Here is an 18,733-nt window from a genome sequence, read left to right on the forward strand (position 1 = left end):
AAGTGTGTTAAACTTCTGTGCATCGTGAGTGGGGAGCTAACATGATGTAGCCCAGACTTCCAGTGCAGGCTACGTGCTTTTGTGCTGTAAGGGGGGCATCCGCTGTGCTGATACAGTTGAGCCGTGCGGCACATTTGACAGAACTACCGAAAGTAACACATTCTAGTATCAAACGGGTTTTCATGTTCTAGTATTTTCGGCAGTGGTGTAAAACTACTTTACAGTACTAATAAGTTGTTTTGGGGGGTATCTGTACTTTACTATTTATGTTTTTAACTTTTACTACACTACATTCCTAAAGAAAATAATGTACTTTTTACTCCATACATTTTCCCGTACACCTAAAAGTACTAATTACATGATAACAGGAAAATGGTCCAATTCACACACTTATCAAGAGACATCCCTGGTCATCCTACTGCCTCTGATCTGGCGGACTCATTAAACACAAATGCTTTGTTTGTAAATTATGTCTGTGTTGGAATGTGCCCCTGGCTATCCGCCAATTTAAAAAATAATAATAAACCTTTTGTGCCGTTTGATTAATATAAGGAATTTGAAATGGTTTATACTTTTACTCAAGTAGAATTTTACTGGGTGACTTTTACTTGAGTCATTTTCTATTAAGGTATCTTTACCTTTACTCAAGTATGACAATTGAGTACTGTTTCCACTACTGATTTTCAGTATACCATGCAACACTACATTAGACCAACTCCTTGAATACCCCATTCCTTGAAGTTTGCTGTTGTCAAAAAAACACAATTTTGCTCAATCTGTATTGTTTTACCATTTTAGTGTGTGTATTTTACTGTGTTTGTACTCCGGATATCACTTTTCAACAGTAAAAGTCATTTAAAAAAAATTGCTGGTGGAAGTCGACGTACTGTTGTCATTCATAAACTCTTCAATTGTAATAAAAAAAAAAGAAGAGCTGTCTGATTCAAAGATGGCTTTTTACTGAATAGCATACATATTTTTACAGGTAGGTGCGGATCAGCATAGTTGGGCCTAACTTACAGAAGGACCCGCATACTACATAGCCTAATTATTCTGAAACATTCCATGGATTTGAGTGGAATGAATGTAGGAAAAACACCTACACACAAACGGGGAAGTCGTGCTGGAGCCAGGGAACAACATTTACAGCTGGGGAAGACACGCAGTCAGAAACCTGTTTGGCCAGTTAACTTCCCACCCAACCAAACTGACTCGGGTGTCACACAGCTGCACCTGCAGCTCGGTTTCACAGCAGCCATTCTGCCATTGGCTCGTACTCCCATGATAAGGTTGAGCCCCCCGATGTCTTTTGTACCTCTGCTCTGTTCAACATGTGTTTTGTTGACCACAGAGCTGGAAAAGATCCCAAAGGGTTCTGTTGTTCCGTTGACATAGCCTACGTGTTTAGCCCCAGTAGATCTAATTCAACTGATTTTACCAACAGAAAGATGTAGCAAAATACCAGTCTCAACATGGTAGAACCCTTGAGGCTGTTGATTTGCATAACTTATAAGCTGTTAAACTAAAAGTTATAGAACGTTCTTCCTGTATAATGTTTTGCTGACTGAGTGTTTAGAAATCAGAGGGTTTGAATGTTTGTGAAAAGTAAACTGGCTCCCGCTTTGCTTCTGCAATGTGTTTTGAGTCCATCAAATGTATTGCTTTGATCCACAAAACAACCATGAAATGAATGTCCTAATCAAAATGACCTGTGGTTTGTTTTTTTTTGCTGTGGATATGATGTTGTCATGTCAGAGCGGAGGCAGTTTGCTGAAATATATACATTTAGCCATTGAATTTGTTGGCCCAGGTTGGCTTTGGTTAGCATGTAGCTGAATCCATTTTCTGACATCTACTACTTATCACATTTCCCCAGGCAGCAGCAGGGTTTGTGTGAATGCAAGCTCATCACATTCCTCTTATTGTGGGTGAAGCGCAGGGCCAGGAGGAGGGACGTTAAGGGGGTCGGAGGGGGTGTGTGTAGTTTTTGGTGAGTGCTGTGCTGGAGAGGGTTGCAAAATTCAGGGAAATTTCAATACATTCCCTTGTTTCCCAAAAATCCTGGTTGGAGTATTCTGGATTTTCTGCTTCCCTTCTGATTCCGGGAATCCTACAACTGGGATTTCAGGAAAACCCAGGGAATTTATTAAAAGTTCCCATAATTTTGCAACCCTGGTGCTGCATGAGGCCAGGGAGAGGGGGAGGTTTGAGGTTGAGTCAGAGAGCAAGCAAAGCAGGCAGGGATTGACTGTTTGAACAGTGAGTTTCCTGAAAGTTGTTCTTTGACTGGAAATTTGAGCTTGGGGACTAGGAGGGAGAGGATGGGAGCTGCACCACAAAGGTGTGAGGCTATAAATAACCACTAAACACAGGGTGGGTGTTTGAGGCCCCAGGCTCTGCCCTACTCTACAGTAACACTGGAAATGTGACACCAGCACTATGGCACGATGACTCTGTTACAATTACTCACTTAGATGAGCTAGCACAGATGAGGTAGCTGTAACTCCTTGGTCGAAGTACTGGAGGCGTTTCTGTGAATTTCCTCTAGATGCCATGTTTTTGTTGACCTAGCTAGTCTAGACACATGATGTCAATTTAACTTTGTTATTATTACTGTTGTTTATGAACCATTATTCAGCAGGATACGGAACATAGACAAGACACTGAGTCGTTGCCAGACTCGTGATTTATTTTCCCCGAAGGAATAAATGTATTTATACAGCATGTGTCGATTTTAGTCTCTGCATTAACTTGGTACTACTTTCATGCAATCCTTACCTTTCTCAGTGAAATATGAGTAGCTTAACGCTGAACCACCTGCAGTAGATCTTATTTCAGTCTGTCATACAGTTGTGTTCAGTATAATAATAGCATCTCTCTCCCTGTCTCCCGCCTGCCTTTCCTTGCTCCCCTCTCTCTTTCTCCTTCTCCCACCAGAATAACGTGCCAGAGTGGCGTGTGCAGGGGGATTCCCCTGCAGGCCTGTTCAACCTGCAGGGAGAGGAGGAACCCTTCTCTTGGCCAGGGCCTAAGACACTCCGTCTTCGACGCACCTCTCAAGGCTTTGGCTTCACTCTGCGCCACTTCATTGTCTACCCACCCGAGTCAGCAGTGCACCCGTACCCCTTCCCGGTAAGCACCACATTCAGGGTTGCATGAATATCCCAAAGCCCTTCCATTTAGTTTATTGAATTTTGCTGTAGCATTTTGTATGATGTCATTAGCTAGGTTTCCATCCACTTGGCAATCAGATTTTCATGTGCATAATGAAAAATCTGCATAAAATCAATATGTGCATTTTCCCACCTTACGTGTTTCTATCAAATTGACCTGTTGCGGCTCAAAGGCTGTGCTTGATGACCTAGTGCACATGAAACAAACTTTTGCTGTTAAATTAAAAAATAAATAATACAAGTTTAAATGTGTTTCCATCACATTTTCAAATGTGCGTTATATTGAGAATGTGCCCACTCTGGTCTTGGCTAGAGGTCAACAGATTAATCGGAATGGCTGATTTAATTAGGGCCGATTTCAGGTTTTCATAACAATCGTAAATCTGTATTTTTGGACACCGATTTGGCCGAATGTATTATTATTATTTTTTTTACACCTTTATTTAAATATGCAAGTCAGTTAAAAACACATTCTTATTTTCAATGACGGCCTAGGAACGGTGGGTTAACTGCCTTGTTCAGGGGCAGAACGACAGATTTTTACCTTGACAGCTCGGCGATTCAATCTTGCATCCTTACGGTCAACTAGTCCAGCGCTCTAACCACCTGCTTTACATTGCACTCCACGAGGAGCCTGCCTGTTACGCGAATGCAGTAAGAAGCCACGGTAAGTTGCCAGCTAGCATTAAACTTATCTTATAAAAAACAATCAATCAATCATAATCACTAGTTAACTACACATGGTTGATGATATTACTAGTTTATCTAGCGTGTCCTGCGTTGCATATAATCGATGCGGTGCGCATTCGTGAAAAAGGACTGTCGTTGCTCCAACGTGTACCTAACCATAAACATAAATGCCTTTCTTAAAATCAATACACAAGTATATATTTTTAAACCTGCATATTTAGTTAGTATTGCCTGCTAACATAAATGTATTTTAACTAGGGAAAATGTGTCACTTCTCTTGCAACAGAGTCAAGGTATATGCAGCAGTTTGGGCCGCCTGGCTCATTACGAACTGTGTGAAGACTATTTCTTCCTAACAAAGACAGCAAACTTCGCCAAACGGGGGATTATTTAACAAAAGCGCATTTACGAAAAAAGCACAATCGTTGCACGACTGTACCTAACCATAAACATCAATGCCTTTCTTAAAATCAATACACAGAAGTATATATTTTTAAACCTGCATATTTAGCTAAAAGAAATCCAGGTTAGCAAGCAATATTAACCAGGTGAAATTGTGTCACTTCTCTTGCGTTCATTGCACGCAGAGTCAGGATAAATGCAACAGTTTGGGCCGCCTGGCTCGTTGCGAACTAATTTGCCAGAATTTTATGTAATTATGACATAACATTGAAGGCTGTGCAATGTAACAGGAATATTTAGACTTATTGATGCCACCCGTTAGATAAAATACGGAACGGTTCCGTATTTCACTGAAAGAATAAACGTTTTGTTTATTATGATGTTCCTAGTTCGAGCCCAGGTAGGAGTGAGGAGAGGGACGGAAGCTATACTGTTACACTGGCAACAGTATAGCTTATACTGTTACACTGGCAAGAACATCCAATAGTCAAAGGTATATGAAATACAAATCGTATAGAGAGAAATAGTCCTAGAATTCCTATAATAACTACAACCTAAAACTTCTTACCTGGGAATATTGAAGACTCATGTTAAAAGGAACCATCAGCTTTCATATGTTCTCATGTTCTGAGCAAGGAACTTAAATGTTAGCTTTCTTACATGGCACATATTGCACTTTTACTTTCTTCTCCAACACTTTTTTTTTGCATTATTTAAACCAAATTCAACATGTTTCATTGTTTATTTGAGGCTAAATGGATTTTTATTGATGTATTATATTAAGTTCAAATAAGTGTTCATTCAGTATTGTTGTAATTGTCATTATTACAAATACATTTTAAAAAGTCGGCCGATTTAATCTGTATTTTTGGTTCTCCAATAATCGGTATCGGCGTTGAAAAATCATACTCGGTCGACCTCTAGTCTTGGCACATGCTCTCTAGCCAACAGCTCGCAGATACAGTGTGGGTAGGATATCCCTCAAACTCAGCTCAGGACCTCGAAGCTAGTTCCACTGCATATTTTTCATTGTTTCCCTTTAATCAGGGACTGATTTAGACCTCGAACACCAGGTGTGTGTGCAGTTAACTATCAGGTAGAAAAGAAAACAAGCAGGCTCTGGACCTCTTAGGGTAAGAGTTGAATACCCCTTACCCCACATGAGATTATTATGGACAAAATAGCGAGATTATTTAGATTTGTCAAAAGGCAGACAGGCATCAATCGTCTTGTATCCAGAATGAGATCCTCAATATTTATAGAAAAGGAGTATCAAGCTCATCACCGTGCACTTTCACCACCCTGTGAAGTTCATCATAATTTATTTAATCTGTGACCTAATAATCGGCATGCTTTCCCGAGCCGTAGTGGGAGGACCACACAACATGTCATCGCGTGACTCCAAGTTTACTTCGATATGATGATTTTTATATCAATATTTGTGCATTAAGGCATTTACATTGTCATTTCTTGCATAATATATTTTACAGACACAAGATCCCACCTTGTCTTGCATATTTTGTTTAGTCAACATTTGTCAAGTTTACTGACAAATTAGCTGTTTCCATCAGGCCTGTCGTGACATTTTATAACCAACATGTATTTTATCACGTTAAAAGGTTGTATGGAAACATGGTTAATGTGGAAGAAGTTGCAACAAAAGAGAGTGTAATTCCCCAACCAGAATTTCCATTGAGTAAAACGAATGAATCCCTCTAAGCAACTTTATGACCCATCATTGCTGGTGGCAAATAACATTTATCTTGTCTTTTTACAGGAGGAAGAGCATGGCCGCAGAGGTAAGCTGAATGACTCTACCTTGCACACAGTTCCTTCCTCCTCTTTCTGTCCTTCAGTACTGCATCGTCAATCTGCCTCCCACTTTGTATGATTTTTTCCATCTGTTGACGTAGCTCTTTTACTTCCTTGTTATGCACATGGAACAGGGTAGCTGTTGTGTTAAGGTGACCTTTGTAGAGGCCTGACTGAAACGGTTTGGCCAGCATCACCACCTGTTACTGTCCTCAACTGACCTTTATCCAACTGCACTTTGTTGTCACCGCACAACAAAAAGTTGCCCAAAGTCCTTGTTTTTAGGTTTGTGCATTTTTCCTGTATGTTTGTAGGTATGTGCACTTGTGCATTGGTGTTTTTGTTACTTTTAGGAAATTAGTCCTGTTGAAAAATAATTTGTAACCCCTGATCCATTTCACCACACATCAGTTACCCAAGTTTTTTGTGTGTGTGTGGGAGCATGCAGGTGTTTGTTTTTATAGCACACTACTTCTGTAAAAATAAAGCTCGCCATCTCAAATGCTCGAATGTTTTGCATGTTTTAATCCAATCATGTCCACACTGAGGAATCAGTTTGGCCTGTGGTTTGCTGTTCCACTGTGTCTCCTCCTCTAAACACTGCTGTGGTAGTAGGAGTGTGTTTTTAGATCTCCCCGTGGATTGTTTGTGTGTTTGGTAACACTTTACTCGACACCCAGCGTCGTAACACATTGTGACACGGTCTTAATCATGTCATGTCTTAACAGCTGACATAACTTGTCATAATATGGTCAGAACCAATGTTCCCTCTAAGCTGCGGGCGCGCAGTAGACCCTTACAGCTCTCCCAGGACTGCCATGCAGAAATATCAGCCCACGGAGCGAAGGACGAGATTGAACTTCACTCAACTTTCTAGAGCAGTGTTTTTTTTTAACCGTTTCATGTGTCTGAAGTAGGGATGCACGCTATATCGGTGAACATATCGAAATCAGCCGATATTAGCTAAATATGGCAACATCGGTATCGGCCCAATGTCTAGTTTAACACCGATGTGCAAAAACGGTGTCAAAGCTGACGTACATATCTATATAATGTGGGTACATGACGTAATGACGCCACGTAAAATGTTGCGCTACACGTGCAACACAGCATTCCTAACCTAGCCCACAATGTCTGCTGTGTGGATTGAGCAGTCAACAAGTCAAGCAGTCATTTGAGAGACTAAGAAGATTTCAGCTAGACAACTCCAAGGCGAAATCCATTAACTCCAAGATAATGGAATTCATTGTCCTTGACAATCAACCGTTCTCTGTCGTGGGGGATGTTGGCTTTCTTGACTGGTCGAGCACTGGTACACACTACCGGGTGTGCTATTTTTCAGATATTGCCCTACCGGTATTAACTTCAAGACATAATATGGAACGCTGTTATGGTCTTTGCCTGTCTCAAAAGATGCACATCAAATAACACTATTTGACGCGTTAAATAAGCTTTTAATTTGACACGTCAAATAACACAGTTCTCTTATAAAAATGTTGTGTGTTCTGAATTTGCACGTGCAAGCTAAGCACCACCACTACTATCAGTAGCACTGTCAAACCTGTGCAAAAAAGTCTGAGAACGCCACGAACGATGTGTTTACAATGCCGCGTTCGTAAGAAAGCATTATTTGTTCAACCACAACTTCTGGGGTAGCTAGCTAGCATCAATACAATCAGCCTGAAAACAATGATCAGAAGAAACTGCAATCATTTTCATTATTCTTAGCAATGATTTAGGAGTCCTTGTGAGTAAGTATTTGCTAGGTAGCCACTTGTTGTTTGCCTATTGAAATTGAATTATTCATGAGAATAAATAGCTAGCTAGCTACTTAACTCTGTTGCCCAAAGCTAACCTTATAAGCAGCCAGCTAGCTTCATCTGGCTAGTGAGGCTCGACCGCACTGGGTTATGTGATGTGAAGCTAGCCACAATAAGGATTAGGCACAATTGTGGAATTTGCGGTTTGCCTTCAAAATAAAAGTACCCCTTTGAAAGTGATGCAGAAGGTTACAATTGGTGGAATCATGCCATATTTAAACTAGATACTGTTAAACAAGGTTGGAATGTGAAGCAACGAAATGGGGTATCAGTCTACTCGGTGACACACAGAACACAACTGTGAAGAGTTTACGCAAATATTAGCGTTGTAGCTCTTATTGCAGGACTGTGACTTTGTGAAATCACCTCCCCAGTCAGCCTGTTGTGTGTATTAACATTCATATTGCACTGTACAGCTTTACCTAAGGATTGGGGATCAATGAAATGGGGTATCAGTCTACTCAATACCCAATATAGTTTTTCAAAACATCCTCAAGAGTTATCATACTCCAAGACATCCAAGCAGTATTGTTTTTCCTCAAGAATAGTGTTCAATACACATAGGTTGACAATAAATGTGGCTCAATTCAGTTGTTTCAGAGTCCCGCAATAACAGTTACGATGCTAATGTTCTCTGGGTGTCACTGAGTAGACTGATACCCCATGTCATTGATCTACAATCCATAGGTAAGGCTGTACAGTGAAATAAGTATACCCACAATGCAGTTCTAAAGTATAATACACCCAGTGTGATTTCAACAGGTTTTTGTCAAATTAACAAATTGCCTTTTGTTGAAATTTATATAACATTCCAACCTCGTTTAGCATGATCTATTAATTTATGGAATAATTATCTCTACCATTTGTATTAGTTTGCGTCACTGTCATTGACATGCTTTTATTTTGAAGGCTAACCGCAAAGTCCACTATTGTGGCTAATTCTTATTGTGGTTAGCTTCACATAGATGAGTCCGACCACCATTAATCAAATAAGAACTGTCTTGTAAATTAGGGTCATTTTAGATGACGCATAGCTATATAGTTAGCTGGCTAACAACTATAGCTACTGAAAAAGATTGTCGTTTTGGGGGAAAAACATTGTTTGCATCCATGGGCTAGCTAGCTTTTTTTTATGTCCAACTCTGTAGGTGCGTGAGAACTTTACCAGCATCATAGCATACGTATCGATGAATCGTTGTGACATGAAATACGAGTGATTGATCTCACTAATGTGTAATAACTACGTAAAAAATGTATGAACGCGTTATATTATTTTGTGATGTGCCGTCATATTCAGGTTCTGATTGGTCAACAAGCTTATTTGGCACGTCAAATAGTGTTATTTGAGACATCTTTTTTGACACGCAAAGACCCAAATGGCGTTCCATAGAAATCCTGGTTGAGAATGAAACGACTTAACAAATGAACAACAAAATAGCACAGCAAGTAAGTGAAAGAAAATAGGTTTTGATGATGTTTTACTGGTAATTGGGGACATATGTAAATGCAAACAAAATCACTTTTTTTTTTTGTGTGTGTGTACCCTTTTTTAACTAGGCAAGTCAGTTAAGAACAAATTCTTATTTACAATGACGGACTACCCAGGCCAAACCCGGTCGATTGTGGGCCGCCCTATGGGACTCCCAATCACGGCCGGATGTGATACAGCCTGTATTCGACCAGGGACCGTATTGACGACTCTTGCACTGAGATGAGGTGCCTTAGACTGCTGCTAGTGTGTGTGTGTGTGTGTGTGTTAACTATTTAACTGTACTTTAATGCTTAAAAGGCTTTTTTTTGTTATATCAGGTATCAGGTTTTTTTTTGGCAAGGGAAATATTGGTATCGGCCACATGTCATATCGGTGCATTACTAGTTTGAAGGCACAAACTCTGTCTTTCCACCATACCCAGAGAGCAAACCAAGTGCACAATAGGCCTACCGCTGGCCAATCGAATGGCTCAGGTGACAGTGTCTGCAGTAACATAGCAGGCATAACAGAAAGCTTCAGCAAAGTTGATATTGAGAAACTGTCAATGAATATGGCAGAGAGATGCTGTTTTTATGAGTGAGTTCATGTTTATTCTACACTTTTTCCACCCAGCGCTACAACCAAGCACTGAATGAGTAGGAAAGTACAGTGCCTTGCGAAAGTATTCGGCCCCCTTGAACTTTGCGACATTTTGCCACATTTCAGGCTTCAAACATAAAGATATAAAACTGTATTTTTTTGTGAAGAATCAACAACAAGTGGGACACAATCATGAAGTGGAACGACATTTATTGGATATTTCAAACTTTTTTAACAAATCAAAAACTGAAAAATTGGGCATGCAAAATTATTCAGCCCCTTTACTTTCGTTGCAGCAAACTCTCTCCAGAAGTGCAGTGAGGATCTCTGAATGATCCAATGTTGACCTAAATGACTAATGATGATAAATACAATCCACCTGTGTGTAATCAAGTCTCCGTATAAATGCACCTGCACTGTGATAGTCTCAGAGGTCCGTTAAAAGCGCAGAGAGCATCATGAAGAACAAGGAACACACCAGGCAGGTCCGAGATACTGTTGTGAAGAAGTTTAAAGCCAGATTTGGATACAAAAAGATTTCCCAAGCTTTAAACATCCCAAGGAGCACTGTGCAAGCGATAATATTGAAATGGAAGGAGTATCAGACCACTGCAAATCTACCAAGACCTGGCCGTCCCTCTAAACTTTCAGCTCATACAAGGAGAAGACTGATCAGAGATGCAGCCAAGAGGCCCATGATCACTCTGGATGAACTGCAGAGATCTACAGCTGAGGTGGGAGACTCTGTCCATAGGACAACAATCAGTCGTATATTGCACAAATCTGGCCTTTATGGAAGAGTGGCAAGAAGAAAGCCATTTCTTAAAGATATCCATAAAAAGTGTAGTTTAAAGTTTGCCACAAGCCACCTGGGAGACACACCAAACATGTGGAAGAAGGTGCTCTGGTCAGATGAAACCAAAATTGAACTTTTTGGCAACAATGCAAAACGTTATGTTTGGCGTAAAAGCAACACAGCTGAACACACCATGCCCACTGTCAAACATGGTGGTGGCAGCATCATGGTTTGGGCCTGCTTTTCTTCAGCAGGGACAGGGAAGATGGTTAAAATTGATGGGAAGATGGATGGAGCCAAATACAGGACCATTCTGGAAGAAAACCTGATGGAGTCTGCAAAAGACCTGAGACTGGGATGGAGATTTGTCCTCCAACAAGACAATGATCCAAAACATAAAGCAAAATCTACAATGGAATGGTTCAAAAATAAACATATCCAGGTGTTAGAATGGCCAAGTCAAAGTCCAGACCTGAATCCAATCGAGAATCTGTGGAAAGAACTGAAAACTGCTGTTCACAAATGCTCTCCATCCAACCTCACTGAGCTCGAGCTGTTTTGCAAGGAGGAATGGGAAAACATTTCAGTCTCTCGATGTGCAAAACTGATAGAGACATACCCCAAGCGACTTACAGCTGTAATCGCAGCAAAAGGTGGCGCTACAAAGTATTAACTTAAGGGGGCTGAATAATTTTGCACGCCCAATTTTTCAGTTTTTGATTTGTTAAAAAAGTTTGAAATATCCAATAAATGTTGTTCCACTTCATGATTGTGTCCCACTTGTTGTTGATTCTTCACAAAAGAATACAGTTTTATATCTTTATGTTTGAAGCCTGAAATGTGGCAAAAGGTCGCAAAGTTCAAGGGGGCCGAATACTTTCGCAAGGCACTGTATAGTTTATCTTAATGGCCACAAGGAGTAATAATGATTTGTTATTTGATGAGCTGGTTTTCACAATACATTTTTCTCAATGTTGTTTTTTAATTTGAATTGGTCCGAACATGTACTGTTTCTTCTTACCTTTGGGAAACTCTGATTTAGCAGACACATCCATTTTTGTGTGAAAATATTTGAATATATCTTATAGGCTTGTGTTATTATTAGCGGCTTGGGTCTTTTTTAATATTGAGGAATATTTCACTTTCTCTGTTCATAGGAGTAACAAATAGGCAGAAATAATGCGGTGCGACATGAGTTTCGCCATCAGTTGGAAAACTGTCCCTTTTTTGGCAGTGTCAGCGTACCCTCAGTCTGCTGCTCACTCCCTCCACTGAGACTGACCATCAGATGCAGACACCATCAGCCCAGTAAAATATAAAGCTTTTAAATGATTTTAAATGCTCACTCATCCGTGCCTCACAATTAATACAACAACGGATCTATTACCAGGTGTGATCAAATAGCCAACCTCAATTATTTTTTTTTTTTTTACAAAAACAAACTATGCAACAGATTTAGTTATATATAGGCAGAACGCATCGGAGTAGGATTCTATTCCATTGACACGCACTACTGTACTCTACACAGACCGGTGCAGCATAAACAAACAGAGCGTCAGTAGGCCTATATGTAAATAGACTATTGCCATATGGATCTGTGCCATTTACTTAGACCTGGACTGTGTTTACAGCAGGAGATGCGTTTGTTTTGAGATCAAAGTGAGAGCTGCATGTAGCCACGTGTGCACATTTTGTTCATATCCTTTGCTACTTGGTGAGTTATTAGCCCAGTTATAGATCATTTGTAGTCTGCAATAGGGGAGTGATTGCTTCCTTCAAGAGCACAACATATCCATCCTTGAAAAGCAAGTCAGGTAAAGAGCTTTTTTTTGTCTTAAAGGGGTAATGTTGTAGTTTTAAGGCAGGCTTGAATAAGCTAAATAGCCAATAGGCATACTTTTCCCATTCTCTGTAATAAAGTTATGGGAATAATAATGCATTTTCTATTTTGTGAAGTGGTTTCTGGCATCAAACACAACTTTTTCAGTCACCTCCTTGTCTGAAGGACAAGTGGATAACCAGGTTAATGTCAAGCTCTGCATGTCATTTAAAAAGAATGGATGCTACTGTGATATAACAGCTATTTCCATGTTAAAATGTTATGGGAGGCATTTTCTCCATAGTTTTTGATGGTAGGCCACTCTGGTAGGCCTACATTATGATCACATGGCCACAGTAGCCTACTTGGCCACTGTTAACACTAAATTTAAAGCGGCCACAGCCTCGGTGTTCGCTGTAAACGCCCGCTGGAAGTTGCACAGAATTATCACAACGTTCAGGTTTACACTCAGCAGATCTGCAATGTTCTCGTGCTGAATTAGTTTTGAGGGAACATTGGTCATGACCCATATATTTACACCTATTATTGGTACATACACTATATACAAAAGTATGTGGACATCACTTCAAATTAGTGGAATCGGCTATTTCAGTCACATCCGTTGCTGACAGGTGTATAAAATCGAGCACACAGCCATTCAATCTCCGTAGACAAACATTGTCAGAATGGCCTTACTGAAGAGCTCAGTGACTTTCAAAGTGGCACCGTCATAGGATGCCACCTTTCCAACAAGTCAGTTTGTCAAATTTCTGCCTTGCTAGATGCTCTTGTCAAATCACATTTTATTGGTCACATACACATGATTAGCAGATGTTATTGCGGGTGTAGCGAAATGCTTTGTGGCTGAACGGAAACAAGTCCCCCCAGCAATGTTCCAACATCTAGTCGAAAGCCTTCCCAGAAGAGTGGAGGTTGTTATAGCAGCAAAGGGGGTGACCAACTTCATATTAATGCCCATGATTTTGGAATGAGATGTTCGACGAGCAGGTCCCCACATACTTTTGATCATCTAGTGAATAGTATGTTATTTTATGGCTAGTTATGATGCCTGCATAAGTGTCAACTCACATTTATTCAAATGTTTTTTTCCCCCTGCCAAGAAGTTCTTTCGTTTTGAAAGTTTGTTTCTTAAGTCCTTTTGTTGTTGTAATTAATTATAATGAATTTTTTTATTTTTCATATTTTAAATAACTTGCAGAAAATACACTTTGATACTATCATGAAGCATTATGACCATCCTCAGTACTTGACAAAGAAAATGCACTCTGACACTCAAGAAGCATTAGACTGTTATAATCATAGGCCTGTCACATACAGTGCCTTCAGAAAGTATTCAGACCCCTTGACTTTTTCCACATTTTGTTAGGTTATAGCCTTATTCTAACTTGTTAAATTGTGTTTTCTCCTCACCAATCTACCCACAATACCCCTTAATGACAAAGCAAAAACAGTTTTTTAGAAATGTCAGCTAATTAAAATTTTAAATAAACTGAAATCACATTTACCTAAGTATTCAGACCCTTTACTCAGTACTTTGTTGAAGCACCTTTGGCAGCGATTACAGCCTGGAGTCTTCTTGGGTATGATGCCACAAGCTTGGCACACCTGCATTTGTGGAGGTTCTCACATTCTTCTCTGCAGATCCTCTCAAACTCTGTCAGGTTGGATGTGGAGCGTCGGTGCACAGCTATTTTCAGGTCACTCCAGAGATGTTCGATCAGGTTCAAGTCCGGGCGCTGGCTGGGCCGCTCAAGGACATTCAGAGACTTGTCCCGAAGCCACTCCTGCGTTGTCTTGGCTGTGTGCTTAGGGTCATTGTCCTGTTGGAAGGTGAACCCTCGCCCCAGTCTGAGGTCCTGAGTGCTCTTTAGCAGGTTTTCATCAAGGATCTCTCTGTACTTTGCTCTGTTCATCTTTGCCCCGATCCTGGCTAGTCTCACAGTCCCTGCCCCTGAAAACATCCCCACAGCATGATGCTCCCCCGACCTGGCACCACTGTAGAGATGGTGACAGGTTTCCTCCAGACTTTACGCTTGGCATTCAGGCCAAGGAGTTTAATCTTGGTTTCACCAGACCAGATAATCTTGTTTCTCAAGGTCTGAGAGGCTTTAGGTGCCTTTTGGCCAACTCCAAGCGGGCTGTCATGTGCGTTTTACTGAGGAGTGGCTTCCATCTGGCCACTCTACCATAAAGACCTGATTTGGTGCAGTGCTGCAGCGATGGTTGTCCTTCTGGAATGTTCTCCCATCTCCACTGAGGAACTCTGGAGCCCTGTCAATGACCATCAGGTTCTAGGTCACCTCCCTGACCAAGACCCTTCTCCCCCAATTGCTCAGTTTTGGCCGGGAGGCCAGCTCTAGGAAGAGCGGTTCCAAACTTCTTCCATTTAAGAATGATGGCGGCCTTCTTGGGGACCTTCAATGCTGCAGACATTCTTTGGTACCTTTCCCCAGATCTATGCCTTGACACAATCCTGTCTCTGAGCTCTACAGGCAATTCCTTCGACCTCATGGCTTGTTTTTTGCTCTGCCATGCACTGTCAACTGTGGGACCTTAATATAGACAGGTGTTTGCCTTTCCAAATCATGTCCAATCGATTGAATTTACCACAGGTGGACTCCAAGTTGTAGAAACATCTCTATGATGATCAATGGAAACAGGATGCACCTGATTTCGAGGCTCATAGCAAAGGGTCTGAAGACTTATAAGGTCTTTCTGTGTTTTTTTATTTTTAAATTAGCAAACATGTCTAAAACCTTGTCATTCTGGGGTGTTGTGTATAGATTGCGGATTTCTTTAATCCATTTTAGAGTAAGTCTGTAACATAACAAAATGTGGAAAATGTCTAGGGGTCTGAGTCCTTTTCGAAGGCACTGTACATGCCCTTATGTCAGTCATCAGTCATAGAGGTTGCTTTGCTCCTGAACTCTGCTCCTGCGTTCATCCCAGTCATCAACACTTTGGTAGGTGCATATCTGACGTCAATTTGTGCGCAATTACAATGATTTAATATTGTAATTTTTTTAAATTGTACTAAACGTAAACATACTGTTGACAAGTAGGAATGTGGAGTGTTTTGTCTTGTGTGGTAGGTTTTGTACATTTTGATTAGTCTTATGTAGGTTTCATGATCAGTTTTCATAACCAGCCTAATTATAGGTCACAACAGGTTTAAATGTGTCAAGACGGTGTTATGACATGGTTATGACCGTGTCTTAACATGTTATGATGCTGGGTGTAAAGTGTTACCGTGCAGAGGAAGGGGAGGAAACCGGTTAAAGAAGGATTTTTAAGCAATTGAGACATGGATTTACTATGTGTGCCATTCAGAGAGTGAATAGGCAAGACAAAAGATTTAAGTCCCTTTGAACAGGCGAGTAGTAATTGTCAGGCGCACCGGTTTGTGTCAAGGACTGCAGCGCTGCTGGGTTTTTCGCACTCAAGTTTCCCTCGTATATATAGAATGGTCCACCACCCAAAGAACATCCAGACAACTTGACAAAACTGTGGGAAGCATTGGCGTTAAATTGGGCCAGCATCCCTGTGGAATGCTGTCGACTGCTTGTATAGTCCATGCTCCTACACACTGAGACTGTTTTGAGGACAAAGGGGGTGAAACTCAATATTAGCTAGTTGTTCTTAGTGTTTTGAACACACATACGTACAATCCTGTTCAGAAATGTTAAAGTAAATTGTTTATCTATGTGCATATAGACTAAGGTTATTATTATTTATTTTTTCAGTGGAAATATCTTGAAATAAATTAGAAACCCACACACTGCTCTTGCTACTATCACTTATTTACATTAAAGCTTTTGTATCGGCCTCTTGGTCTTCCTCAAAAGCTCTGTGGAAATATGCTAGGATTTTTTTTAGATTTAAGACATTCACCAAAGAAATATGGAGGAATGTCTAAATTCTCCTCTGAAGGATTGGATGATGTAGGAAGATATTTTCTGTCTGAACATACTGTAATGGAGAAATACGATGAGCTCTTTGACAGCCACTAGGATTATCCAGAGAGGGAGACCATAACTTCCATGACTGGGTCTCATGCGTCTGGCCCTCAATAAGGGCAGGGGGAAATATGAAGAAATCCCGGCCTTGCATTTTGTAATGCTAGACCCTGGAAAGACTGACTGAGGACAGGCATGGGGACCTATTGGCTTGCCCTGCTGTGACCCAGAGTAGTGAACACGGCCTAAAATGAACACCGCCCACTAGCCACATGTGGGTAGATTTGGCATTGGCAGGTAAGATGTCCATTTCACCAGCCAGGTTGGTGGGTGGTCAGGGCTCCACAGTGTGAGCATTCCAATCGAATGTGTGAACACAAGTAGTCCAGTATGATCACATGTATAGGAAAATAAATGCTGCAGTAGCTGTTTCAAAGTATTTCTGCCGTTTTGTTTCATTGCTGGTAAATTGAATCGCACTGTCAAAGAACTATGAATCCTATATTGCCTGTTCCACCTCGCACTGCAACACTGCCTGGCTGGGGGTTGTGTGCATGTGAGGAGCTGCGCACAGGCATACAAGTTGGTATAATTTACTTGAAACCGAAGTGAGACTTTGTCCTTGTGTTTTGGCTATTTACATTGTTTTGTTTACAAGCTAGGTTGTTTTTCTATGTTTGAGTTTCAACTGCTAGAGAAGACTGCTTCTACTAGTCAGACTCAATCTCACAGACGCATGCATGACTCGAGTCATGTTACCATGGTAACCTCCCGCCCTTAAAGGGGCAGGTGAAAATTTCTCATCTGCGATATTTTGGTTAAAACACTCATGTCACAAAAACAATTAAACAATATACCACATTACTTCTTACGAGTAATACATTTGTTTTAGAAACATTACAAAGCATACATTTAAAACATATATATTTTGGCTAGCAGTGTTTTCCTCTGGAAACTTTTCCCACACAGCTAACAAATGTATCTGTGGGGGGGGTTCTGGAGTCCTCTCCCAAAACAAAATATGTTTAAGTACTAAAAGGCTTGGTTCTAGTGACTTTTTAAAAGGAAAAAACTCAAACCATCTAAAATATAATTTCCACCCCCAGAAATGAGCTCAATAACCTATTGGTAAAATTATTATAGTTTGCAGGATGCAATTTAAGGTTGAGTGCTGCAACGATCTAAAGAAACACTACATCGACTGATCAGTAAAAGTTATCTTGACAAAGTTAACAGGAACATTTGACTGAACATGAATTAGAGCCCACTTAATTCATGTTCATCACAAAAGGAAGGCTTGGAAATCTCTGTTCTGACAAAAACCTAGTTCTGACATTGTTTACAGCCTTTGTCAGAGCAATTTATTCTTCTGGGCTTTTGGAAAAAGATTTCCAAAGCCCTCCTGTAATTGAGCTCTTTATTAACGGGAGGGCTGTTGATGGAGAGCCACATGCAGTCGGCTAGATGCTCTCCCTGCAGTCTGTTCCTCAAGTCTGTTTTGACCTGCAATAACAGAAGGACTAATAAGAGAAGGGAGAGGGACAAAGGATCTACTTTCCGTTTAAATGATTTTAAATCAAAATCAAATCAAATTTATTTATATAGCCCTTCGTACATCAGCTGATATCTCAAAGTGCTGTACAGAAACCCAGCCTAAAACCTCAAACAGCAAGCAATGCAGGTGTAGAAGCACGGTGGCTAGGAAAAACTCCCTAGAAAGGCCAAAACCTAGGAAGAAACCTAGAGAGGAACCATGCTATTGTGGGGTGGCCAGTCGTCTTCTGGCTGTGCCGGGTGGAGATTATAACAGAACATGGCCAAGATGGTCCTAGGGCTCAGGTCCTCCGAGAGAGAGAGAGAGAGAGAGAGAGAGAGAGAGAGAGAGAAAGAGAGAATTAGAGAGAGCACACTTAAATTCACACAGGACACCGAATAGGACAGGAGAAGTACTCCAGATATAACAAACTGACCCTAGCCCGCCGACACAAACTACTGCAGCATAAATACTGGAGGCTGAGACAGGAGGTGTCAGGAGACACTGTGGCCCCATCCGAGGACACCCCCGGACAGGGCCAAACAGGAATGATATAACCCCACCCACTTTGCCAGAACACAGCCCCCACACCACTAGAGGGATATCTTCAACCACCAACTTACCATCCTGAGACCGAGT

The 18,733-nt window shown here is 40.9% G+C and overlaps 1 protein-coding gene across 1 annotated transcript in view; it reads left to right on the top strand.

Annotated features, from left to right (window-relative positions):
* The window catches only part of LOC139386568 (rho GTPase-activating protein 21-like), an 81,424-nt gene that overhangs the window by 12,622 nt on the left and 50,069 nt on the right, over positions 1-18,733 (top strand). Inside the window, exons 3-4 of the mRNA XM_071132222.1 lie at positions 2,938-3,132; positions 6,043-6,064. Coding sequence (XP_070988323.1) covers positions 2,938-3,132; positions 6,043-6,064 — 217 coding nt within the window. The remainder of the gene's footprint in view (positions 1-2,937; positions 3,133-6,042; positions 6,065-18,733) is intronic.

The sequence above is a fragment of the Oncorhynchus clarkii genome, chromosome 28 (genome assembly GCF_045791955.1).
Source record: "Oncorhynchus clarkii lewisi isolate Uvic-CL-2024 chromosome 28, UVic_Ocla_1.0, whole genome shotgun sequence".
Lineage (NCBI taxonomy): Eukaryota > Metazoa > Chordata > Actinopteri > Salmoniformes > Salmonidae > Oncorhynchus > Oncorhynchus clarkii.